Here is a 13,020-nt window from a genome sequence, read left to right on the forward strand (position 1 = left end):
AAATAATTGACAGACCTTCCTTTTTGATCTGAGAATATCCTTCTTCAGCTGTGGTAAGTGTCCTGGATACATAGCCTATTGGCCTCTGTACTGCCATCCATCTTGTGAGATAGTACCGCTGCCATAGGGGGACACATCTAGCACCAATTCCTCTGTCTGGTCACAATGCACTCACAAATTTGATAAGTGCAGGAGCTGTTTTACTTTCATGAAGACTTCTCCTTCGGGTGACTCCCAAACCCAATACTGGTTTTTCTTAGCAGTGAATGTAGAGGGGCTAGAACTGTGGATAAATTTAGTAGAAATCACCCATAATAATTTACCACCCCTAAAAATGACTGAAGTTCAGAGACGTTCTTAGATGCAGGTGCCTCTCTGATTGCTTTAACCTTCTCTTCCACAGGGTGTAACCCTTGGGCATACACCCAGTGGCCCAAATAAATGACTTAATTTTCTTGAAAAGTGCATTTTTACTTCTTTAGGCACACACTTTCTAGAAATCATTTCAGGGCTTCCTCTAGGTTAGCCAAGTGTTCTGTTTCCGTGAAACCAGTTATCAGTACATTGTCCAGATAGACCACAACCTGAGGTAGTCCCTGTAATAAGCTCTCATTGTCCTCTCAAAAATGGCACAGGCTGAGGAAACACCAAAGAGCAGGTGTGTGTATTGATATAACCATTTGTGGGTGTTTAGGGTCACAAATTCTCAGGAAGCATCATCTCGTTCCAGTTGCTGATATGCGTGCTTCATGTCAAGCTTTGTATATGTTGTCCCTCCTGCTAGTTTGGCAAAGAGGTCTTCAATCCTGGGAATAGGGTAACTGTCCAGTTTGGCTGCTTTGTTGACTGTTAGTTTATAGATCCCACAAATCCAGAAAGTCTGATCCGGTTTTAGGACAAGCGCTATTTCTAACGCTTTCTTAAAATCAAGATTCACTTCAGCCAGCAATCTTCACTGAATAACATCCTCCTGTACGCCACAGACCAAACGATCCCTGAGCATATCATTCAGGGTTAGGGAGCAATGGTCTCCCCGGGGGTTCTATTCCGTGAATTGAACCTGAACCTCTGCATTGTGACTGAGAGCTTGTGTTGGAAATGTCCCTTAACCAGGTCGACTAATTCACTGAAGGTCTTCAAATCAGGAGCAGTGAGGGCATCAAGCTTTGAATTAAACTGTAGGTTCTGCTCCCACAAACACTCAGGATAATTGTTCTCCTCTTTTCCTCCCCTGCGATATCATTGGCTTGAAACTAGAAGACAAAACATTCTATATATTGAGACCAGTCGTCTGTGGCTGGCTCAAAGGGATTGATTCTGCCAAACTACGACATCTCGGATGAGTATATCTTCCTTTCCTTTTAATTATCTTAGATACTCACAATCACTGGGTGCGGGACAGCACCGGAACTGATTTAGCCTCATCGCCAGTTTGTTATAGAGTTGATTTTCCAGCCAACTTTTCTTGGTGGAAACATTGAACTTTATTTACAAGACAGCAGCAGCAGCTACATGTGTGCATCGAACTCTATAAGTAAAGAAGAACTCCCCCCTAGAGGTTCCCTGTGTTGCTAACTGATTGGTTTACACAGATCATCTGATATTACAACACAGGATTATTCTTAAAGCTACAGTTCTACGTTTATCAGAACTATAATTACTACAGTTACATTCTCTTTTGTTGGAGGTATTCATTACTTGGCAGTTGTGTGGCACAAATGTTATTTGCCACTTATCAGCCCAAGCCTGAATGTTGTCAGGTCTTGCTGCATATGGACACAGACTGCTTCAGCATCTGAGGAGTTGTGAATGGTGCTGAACATTGAGCAATCAGTGAACATCCCCACTTCTGACCTTACGATGGAAGGAAGGTCATTGATGAAGCAGCAGAAGATGGTTGGGCTGAGGACACTATCCTGAGGAACTCCTGAAGTGATGTCCTGGGATTGAGATAATTGGCCTCCAACAACCACAACCATCTTCTTTGCCTGCCATGTTGCCTACATTACAACAGTGAATACTGTAAATTGCCCTTTGGGACTTACTAAGGTCATAAAATGGGCTAAAGAAGTGCAAGTTCATTCTTTAACTACCTTTCATTGTGTGGAAAAATCTGAGGGATTCCCACAGTGACGGAATCGCACCTTCATTTAAGTAACAGACTGTGGAACCTCATCAGGGTCAGGAACACTCATTACTGCCCTCACCTAACTCATTTTTATACAAGCGAGACAGCCCTGCTTATTACCGCCCTTTCTCCATCCATCGATTACCAACAAAGAGCTTTCAGAGGGCAATTGGAGCTAAGGCAGTGTTCGGGCACTCCTGGGCAGGTGCTGAAATGTCACTGGCAGTGAATCACATCACTAAATGCAGGTTAACAACCTGTTGTGTTTGGACTGGGCAGTGAGTGCCAGAATCGGGCTTTCACAGCTGTGCAAGTTAAATAGTGCCAATTTCAACTCAATTATAATTATTGACAGTCAGGGATTAATGAATTCACCAGTTATTTACTTGGCTGCTTGCATTTGAGGATTAGAAAGGGGTTTTGCAGCACTAGCCTGCAGGTGTTTATTCCTTGTCAGACTTGCGTGTCGGAATTTAATATTACTGGAGCAATTAACTTGTCATCAAAAAATGCTTGAGGCAATTTTTACAATAAATATGGACAAACACAATCCAATTTCTGAACACCAGCAGGATGAGTACTGTGTGCGAGGGCAGAGAGTGTCCTTGATGATGGAAACATTATGTACATACATATGAATTAGGAACAGGGGTAGGCCATACGGACACTCAAAGCTGCTCCATCATTTGATGGGATCATGGCTGCTCTCATTGTGGCTTCAAATTTCCTGTCTACCCCCTGTACCCTTTGACTCCCTTGTCAATCAAGAATTTATCTAACTTGGCCTTAAAATTATTCACTGACCCAGCCTCCACTGCTCCCGAGGGCGGGGGGAAGGACTCCACAGACTAACCACCCTCTGAGGGGAAAAAAACTCTCCTCACGGTCTTAAAATGGGAGACCTCTTATTCTTAAACTGCGTCCCCCAGTTCTAGTCTCTCCCACAAGGGGAAACATCCTTTCAGCATCCACCCTGTCCAGTCGCATCAGGATCTTCCACATTTCAATAAGATCGTCTCTCATTCCTCTAAACTCCAATGTCTACAGACCCAACCTGTCCCACCTTTCCATAAAAGATAACTCCCCCATCTTAGTTTGACGTGGGAACTTTTCCCAGCACATTGAAGCAAACATTTCACCTCTGGCGCTAAAGGATTTTACACAAATTTAGCGCATTTCACAATCACTGGTTGCCTCAAAGTACCTTACAGTCAGTGAGGTACTTTTTGAAGTGTAGTCACTGTTGTAATGTAGGAAATGTGGCAGACGATATGTGCACAGCAAGATCCCATAAACAACAATAGGATAATGACCAGATAATCTAAAAATTCCCTTCCCATTCTACTCCCGGTAAAAGAGTGATGGATGAGACCCATCATTTCCAACATCGTCATGGACTCATAATACCACAGGATTCATACTACCACAGGCGCAAGGATCTAATTGAATCCAGTGGGTGCTGGCAAGACTCCTCTGGACACTTGAATTCCCACACCGCCAAGACACAGGAGCAGCAAAGGACCTGGTGATCTCAGGCGCTTAAGGTCCCATCTCACACTCCTATAATAAAGTGTCAGCCTGGGTTAGGTGGTCAAATTTTTTGAAGTGGGACTTGAACCCAGAACCATCAGGCTCGGAGGGGGGGAGAAAGCTGTCCACTGAGCCACAGTTAACAGGGTTGAAAGTATTGTGGGAAAGTAGAGATGTTTCTATCCTGTGGGGTTTCTACATTCACTCTTTGGATGTGGGCTTCGCTAGCTGGGCCAGCATTTATTGCCCATCCCTAGTTACCCTGGAGAAGGTGGTGGTGAGCTGCCTTCTTGAACCGCTGCAGTCCATGTGGTGTAGGTACACCCACAGTGCTGTTAGGGAGGGAGTTCCAGGATTTTGACGCAGCAACAGTGAAGGAACAGCGATATATTTCCAAGTCAGGAGAGTGAATGACTTGGAGGGGAATTTCCAGATGGTGGTGTTCCCATCTAACTGCTGCCTTTGTCCTTCTAGATGGCAGTGATTGTAGGTTTGGAAGCTCCTGTCTAAGCTTGGATATGTTAAATTGATCCCAAGCCAGGTGAAATATGAAATGCGATACTAATATTTTTATTGATAACATTTTTATTTACAGAGTGAAGCAGTATATATATCTGCTTCTGACCGGCTATGCCCGGGTCCTGGCAGTCTCTCTTTGTAAGTGCTCTAGGTACTTAATTCAAAAATGCCCTTCACCTGCGTATCTTAACAATATAATTAACATACCATTAACTGGAAATTGTGTCCATTCCACACTTATTGGAGTTTCACTCACTCATTTGAAGGCCAATGTGTTAGGAAGTCACCAACATTAGAATTAGCTAAGCCTATTGATATTCCTATTTCCATGTGTTACCAATTAGGTCCGAGCAGTGGAACAAGGTTGATCCCAAGATCAAAGAGAATCTTCTCAGGAATCGAGAAGATGGAGAATTCTGGTAAGAAAAAATAAAAAACAGCTTCTGCTGGAATCTCACTCCCTGTGTACAGATCCAGGATCAGTCACACTCTGATACCTCACTCCCTGTGTACAGATCCAGGATCAGTCACACTCTGATACCTCACTCCCTGTGTACAGATCCAGGATCAGTCACACTCTGATACCTCACTCCCTGTGCACAGATCCAGGATCAGTCACACTCTGATACCTCACTCCCTGTGCACAGATCCAGGATCAGTCACACTCTGATACCTCACTCCCTGTGCACAGATCCAGGATCAGTCACACTCTGATACCTCACTCCCTGTGCACAGATCCCAGGATCAGTCACACCCTGATACCTCACTCCCTGTGCACAGATCCAGGATCAGTCACACTCTGATACCTCACTCCCTGTGTACAGATCCAGGATCAGTCACACTCTGATACCTCACTCCCTGTGCACAGATCCAGGATCAGTCACACTCTGATATCTCACTCCCTGTGCACAGATCCAGGATCAGTCACACTCTGATACCTCACTCCCTGTGCACAGATCCCAGGATCAGTCACACTCTGATACCTCACTCCCTGTGTACAGATCCCAGGATCAGTCACACTCTGATACCTCACTCCCTGTGCACAGATCCCAGGATCAGTCACACTCTGATACCTCACTCCCTGTGTACAGATCCAGGTTGTAAAGAGAATCTTAAAGGAGGGAAGTGAGGTAGCGCGTTGTTGGTATGGAATTCTAGAGTTTAGGGCCTCGGCACCTGAATGCACGGCCATCAATGGTGGAGTGATTAAAATCGGAGGTGCTCAAGAGGCCAGAATTAGAGGAGCGCAGATATCTGAGGGTTGTGGGGCTGGAGGAGATTACAGACATGGCGAGGGGGAAGGTCAAGGAGGGATTTGAAAACAGGGATGAGAATTTTAAAATCAAGTCATCTACAGACCGGGAGCCAGTGAAATCCAGAGAGCCCAGGGCTGATAGGGGATTGGGACTTGGTGTGAGTTATCATACTGGCAGCAGAATTTTGTACGAGCACAAATTTATGGAGGGTGGAAGATGTGGCACATACAGAGAGAAGAGGGCGAGAGTGAGAGAGTTCAGAGTGGAGGAAGTGTAAGGGGATGGCTCTGAGAGATTGGTGTAGGCCTGCACTCTCTAATCTAGAGGAGGAGGTTAAAGGTCAAAGATCCTCCTTGATCAGAGCTCCAGCTGACCGTTCTGTTGGGAATGCTGCTGATCCAGGGGATGGGAGAGCAGGAGGAGAAAGGTTTTCTCAAGAGAGTTCAAGTGGAACCAGCAAGAGTCTCACACGGTTCCTTTTCTTCACGGATGAGAAACCATGTTTGAATTTATGAAGTGTCTCCCACCCAGTTTCTATTCTCCCCACAGGATGGCAATACAGGACTTCAAGGCAAATTTTGAGAGGCTGGTAATTTGCAATTTAACCCCAGACTTCCTGAAAGATACAAACCAGCACAAATGGGCCCTGTCCATTCACTGTGGCACCTGGCTCAAGGGACACAGCGCAGGAGGGTCTATGGACAATAAAGGTAAGTGCATTCACCCGGTGACCATGGGAACCTTTGTTGTAATGTAAGAAACGTAGCAGCCAAACACCACCATCACCACCACCATCACCATCACCACCACCATCACCACCATCACCACCACCACCATCACCACCACCATCACCACCACCATCACCACCATCACCACCACCACCATCACCACCATCACCACCACCATCACCACCATCACCACCACCACCATCACCACCACCTCCACCACAATTATCATCACCATCACCACCACCATCACCACCACCACCATCATCATCACCATCACCACCACCACCACCATCACCACCACCAACATCACCACCACCACCACCACCACCACCACTATCACCACCACCACCACCACCACCACTATCACCACCACCATCACCAACACCACCACCACCATCACCACCACCAATACCACCATCACCACCATCAGCACCACCACCACCACTATCACCACCATCACCACCACTGCCACCACCACCACCATCAGCACCACCATCCCCACCACCATCACCACCACCAACATCACCACCACCACCAACACCATTACCACCACCATCAACAGCACCATCACCACCGCCACCATCACCACCACCGCCACCACCATCACGACCACCATCACCACCATCACCACCACCACCATCATCACCACCACCATCACCACCATCCCCCTCACCATCACCTTTACAATCACCACGACCACCATCACCATCACCACCACCTTCACCACCACCATCACCACCACCACCACCATCATCACCACCATCATCAACACCACCACCACCTCCATCACCATCACCACCACCTCCACCATCACCACCACCACCACTCTCACCACCATCACCACCACCATTACCACCACTACCATCACCATCACCACCACCACCATCACCACCACGACCACCATCACCACCACCATCAACAACATCACCACCACCATCACCATCACCACCATCACCACCACCACCATCATCACCACCACCACCACCATCACCACCATCACCACCACAATTACCACCACTACCATCACCACCACCACCATCACCACCACCTCCACCACAATTATCATGACCATCACCACCACCAACAACACCACCACCACCACTATCACCACCATCATCACCACCATCACTACCACCACCATCACCACCACCACCACCACCATCACCACCACCATCATCACCACAACCACCACCACCCCCATCACCACCACCACCACCATCACCACCACCACCATCACCATCACCACCACCACCACCACCACCATCACCATCATCAGCACCACCACCACCATCACCACCACCACCACCATCACCACCATCACCATAGCCACTACCATCACCATCATCACCATAGCCACCATCACAATCAGCACCAGCACTAGAATTACCATCATTACCACCATATCACCACCATCACCACCACTACCATCACCACAACCACCACCACCATCATCACCACCATCATCACCACCATCATCACCACCATCATCAACACCACCACCACCTCCATCACCATCACCACCACCTCCACCATCACCACCACCACCACTCTCACCACCATCACCACCACCATTACCACCACTACCATCACCATCACCACCACCACCATCACCACCACCACCACCATCACCACCACCATCAACAACATCACCACCACCATCACCATCACCATCACCACCATCACCACCACCACCATCATCACCACCACCACCATCACCACCATCACCATCACCACCACCACTATCACCACCATCACCACCACCATTACCACCACTACCATCACCACCACCACCATCACCACCACCTCCACCACAATTATCATCACCATCACCACCACCAACAACACCACCACCACCACTATCACCACCATCATCACCACCATCACTACCACCACCATCACCACCACCACCACCACCATCACCACCACCATCATCACCACAACCACCACCACCCCCATCACCACCACCACCACCATCACCACCACCACCATCACCATCACCACCACCACCACCACCACCACCACCATCACCATCATCAGCACCACCACCACCACCATCACCACCATCACCATAGCCACTACCATCACCATCATCACCATAGCCACCATCACAATCAGCACCAGCACTAGAATTACCATCATTACCACCGTATCACCACCATCACCACCACTACCATCACCACAACCACTATCACCATCACTACCATCACCCTCCCCATCACCATCCATACCATTACCACAATGATCTCCACCATAATTATCACTACCTCCATCCTCATTATTACCATCACCACAATCACCACCACCCCCCTCACCATCACCTTTACCATCACCACGACCACCATCATTATCACTATCATTGTTACTATCATCACCACCATCATCATCATCACTATCACACCCATCAACAACACCACCCTCACCATCAGCACCACCACCATCATCATCACCACCACCATCATCACTATCATCATTGACAATATCACCATCCCCATCACCACCTTCATCATCACCACCTTCACCACCATCACCACCATTACCATCACCACCATCATCACCATCACCACCACCATCACCATCACCACCACCATCATCACCTGCACCACCGTCAACATCACCAGCACCACCCTCACCATCACCATCATCACCACCATCACCACCACCACTACCATCACCACCATCACTATAACCACCACCACAATCACCATCACCATGATCATCCTCACCAACAACTCCATCACCACCATTACCATTACCAACACCCTCACCATCACCACCATGGTCACCATCATTACCATTACCATTACCACCATCATCACCTGCACCACCATCATCACCACCACCACCACCACCATCACCATAACCATCACTGCCATCACTATCATCACCACTACTATCACCATCACCACCATCACCCTCACCATCATCGCTACCATCACCTCCATCACCACCATCACCATCACCATTACCATCATCACCACCATCACCATAACCACCATCACCACCACCCATCACCACTATCATCACCTGCACCACCATCACCAGCACCACCCTCACCTTCATCATCACCATCACCGCCACCATTCCCATCACCGCCATCACCATCATCACCATCACCACCACCACCATCACCATCACCATCACCATCATCAATACCATCACCTCCCATACCACCATCAGAATCACCTTCACCATCACCACCACCATCACTACCCTCACCACCATCATCACCTTTACCACCATCACTGTCGCCCTCACCCTCACCATCACCGTCGCCCCCACCCTCACCATCACCACCATCACCATTACCACCATCACTGTTGCCCTCACCCTCACCATCACCATTACCATCGTCACCATCACCATCATCACCACCACCATCACTACCATCACAATGTCAACAACGACAACTTATATGTATATAATTCACACAACAATACCCCACATACAGCAATTGTGATAATGATGAGATAATCTGCTTTTTAGTGATGTTGATTGAGGGATACATGTAGGCCCAAGTTAATGTGGAGAACTCCCCTGCTCTTCTTTGAAATAGTTGCCTTGGTGTTTTTTATGTCCAACTGAAAAGGCACACTGCACCTCAGTTTAATGATTCATCCAACTGCCAACACCCCGGGCAGTGCAGCAGCCCCTCAGCAAGGTGTGTCTGGTATGTCAGCCTGGGTTACGTGTTGAAATCTCTGGAGTGGGACTCGAGCCATGGCTGACACTCACATGAAATGAACATTGTTGGCAACTTCTCACAAATGACTCACCGATTCAATTCCAGGCTGGAGAGTTGTGAAAGGAGCCCAATGTTTCTAACAACGCCATGGACTGGGAGTGCCACAGTCAGGGCAGGGCAGCGGCCTAATGGAATCCAGTGGATCCTGGTGGGATTCTTTGGCACACATTCATACCCCATGACAATAAACACATGGCAATGACAGAGGACTTTATCTTCGAGGCTGCACCTCAGAATCTGATTGTAAACCGGATGGACCACCCGGCATCGACCTAGGCACTGGAAACAACAGTGGCAAACTTAGCCCTGTCAACCCTGCCAAGTCCTCCTTACCAACATCTGGGGGCTAGTGCCAAAATTGGGAGAGCTATTCCACGGGTTAGTCAAACAACAGCCTGACATAATCATCCTCAGGGGATCATACCTTACAGATAAAGTCCCAGACACCACCATCACCATCCCTGGATATGTCCTGTCCCACTGGCAGGACAGACCCAGCAGAGGTGGCGGCACTGTGCTATACAGTCGGGAGGGAGTTGCACTGGGAGTCCTCAACATCGACTCCAGACCGCATAAAGTCTCATGGCATCAGGTCAAACATGGGCAAGGAAACCTCCTGCTGATTACCATGACCCGCCCTCCCTCAGCTGATGAATCAGTGCTCCTCCATGTTGAACACCACTTGGGGGAAGCACTGAGGGTGGCAAGGGTGCAGAATGTACTCTGGGTGGAGGACTTCAATGTCCATCACCAAGAGTGGCTCGGTAGCACCACTACTGACCGAGCTGGCCAAGTGCTAAAGGACATAGCTGCTAGACTGGGTCTGCGGCAGGTGATGAGAGAACCAACAAGAGGGAAAAACATGCTTGACCTTATCCTCACCAACCTGCCTGCCACAGATGCATCTGTCCATCACGGTATCGGTAGCAGGGAATACCGCACAGTCATTGTGGAGACCAAGTCCCCCTCCACATTGAGGATGCCCCCTATCGTGTTGTGTGGCACTACCACCGTGCTAAATAGGATAGATTTCAAACAGATCTACCAACTCAAAACTGGGGAACCATGAGGTGCTGTGGGCCATCAGATGAGCAGAGTTTTACTCAACCACAATGTGTAACCTCATGGCCCGGCATATCCCCCACTCTACCATTACCATCAAGGCAGGAGGTCAACCCTGGTTCAATGAAGAGTGCAGGAGGGCATGCCAGGAGCAGCACCAGGCATACCTAAAAATGAGGTGTTAACCTGTTGAAGCTCTAAGACAGGACTACTTGCCTGCCAAACAGCATAAGCAGCAAGTGATAGACAGAGCTAAGCGATTCCACAACCAACGGATCAGATCTAAGCTCTGCAGTCCTGCCACACCCAGGCGTGAATGGTGGTGGACAATTAAACAACTCACTGGAGGAGGAGGCTCCACAAATATCCCCATCCTCAATGATGGAGAATCCCAGCATAACAGTGCAAAAGATAAGGCTGAAGCATTTGCTACAATCTTCAGCCAGAAGTGCCGAGTGGATGAACCATCTTGGCCTCCTCCGGAGGTCCCCAGCATCACAGATGCCAGTCTTCAGCCAATTCGATTCACTCCATGTGATATCAAGAAACAGCTGAAAGCACTGGATACTGCAAAGGCTATGGGCCCTGACAATATTATGGCAATAGTACTGAAGACTTGTGCTCCAGAACTTGACGCACCCCTAGCCAAGCTGTTCCAGTACAGCTACAACATTGGCATCTACCCAGCTATGTGGAAAATTGCCCAGGTATGTCCTGTACACAAAAAGCAGGACAAATCCAACCCGGCCAATCACTGCATCTGTAAAGTAATGGAAGGGGTCATCAACAGTGCTGTCAAGCAGCACTTACTCAAAAACCTGTTCACTGATGCCCAGTTTGGATTCTGCCAGGGCTACTCAGCTCCTGACCTCATTACAGCCTTGGGTCAAACATGGACAAAAGAGCTGAACTCCCGAGGTGAGGTGACATCAAGGCCGCATTTGACCGAGTGTGGCATCAAGGAGCCCGAGCAAAACTGGAGTCAATGGGAATCAGGGGGAAAACTCTCCGCTGGTTGGTGTCATACCAGCACAAAGGAACCTGGTTGTGGTTGTTGAGGTCAGTCACCTCAGCTCCAGGACATCACTGCAGGGGTTCCTCAGGGTAGTGTCCTCGGCCCAACCATCTTCAGCTGCTCCATCAATGACCTTTCTTCCATCATAAGGTCAGAAGTGGGGATGTTCACTGATGATTGCACAATGTTCAGCACCATTCGCAACTCCTCAGATACTGAAGCAGTCCATGTCCAAATGCAGCAAGACCTGGACAATATCCAGGCTTGGGCTGACAAGTGGCAAGTAACATTTGTGAACACAAAATCAGGCAATGACCATATCCAACAAGAGAAAATCTAACCCTCACCCCTCGACATTCATTGGCATTACCATCACTGAATCCTCCACATTCAACATCCTGGGGATTACCATTGACCAGAAACTGAACTGCACTAGCCATATAAATACTGGGGCTACAAGAGCAGGTCAGAAGCTAGGAATCCTGCAACGAGTAACTCACCTCCTGACTCCCCAAAGTCTGTCCACAAGCTACAAGGCACATGTCAGGAGTGTGATTGAATACTCCCCACTTGCCTGGATTAGTGCAGCTCCCACAACACTCAAGAAGCTCGACACCATCCAGGACAAAGCAGCCCACTTGACTGGCACTCCATCCACAAACATGCACTCACTCCAGCACTGACGCACAGTAGCAGCAGTGTGTACCATCTACAAGATGCACTGCAGGAATTCACCAAGGCTCCTTCAAGAGCACCTTCCAAACCCACGACCACTACCATCCAGAAGGACAAGGGCAGCAGGTAGATGGGATCACCACCACCTGGAAGTTCCCCTCCAAGTCACTCACTATCCTGACTTGGAAATATATCGCCGTTCATTCACTGTTGCTGGGTCAAAATCCTGGAACTCCCTTCCTAACAGCACTGTGGGTGTACCTACACCACATGGACTGCAGCGGTTCAAGAAGGCAGCTCACCACCACCTTCTCAAGGGCAACCAGGGATGGGCAATAAATGCTGGCCCAGCCAGCAAAGCCCAC

General features: G+C 48.7%; 1 protein-coding gene across 1 annotated transcript in view; it reads left to right on the top strand.

Annotated features, from left to right (window-relative positions):
• Window positions 1-13,020, top strand: part of LOC144681052 (calpain-14-like) — a 118,714-nt gene that overhangs the window by 59,105 nt on the left and 46,589 nt on the right. Inside the window, exons 8-9 of the mRNA XM_078542739.1 lie at window positions 4,522-4,596; window positions 5,983-6,143. Of these exons, the coding sequence (XP_078398865.1) occupies window positions 4,522-4,596; window positions 5,983-6,143 (236 nt within the window). The remainder of the gene's footprint in view (window positions 1-4,521; window positions 4,597-5,982; window positions 6,144-13,020) is intronic.

This window comes from Cetorhinus maximus, chromosome 5, assembly GCF_964194155.1.
Source record: "Cetorhinus maximus chromosome 5, sCetMax3.hap1.1, whole genome shotgun sequence".
NCBI classification, from domain to species: Eukaryota; Metazoa; Chordata; class Chondrichthyes; order Lamniformes; family Cetorhinidae; genus Cetorhinus; species Cetorhinus maximus.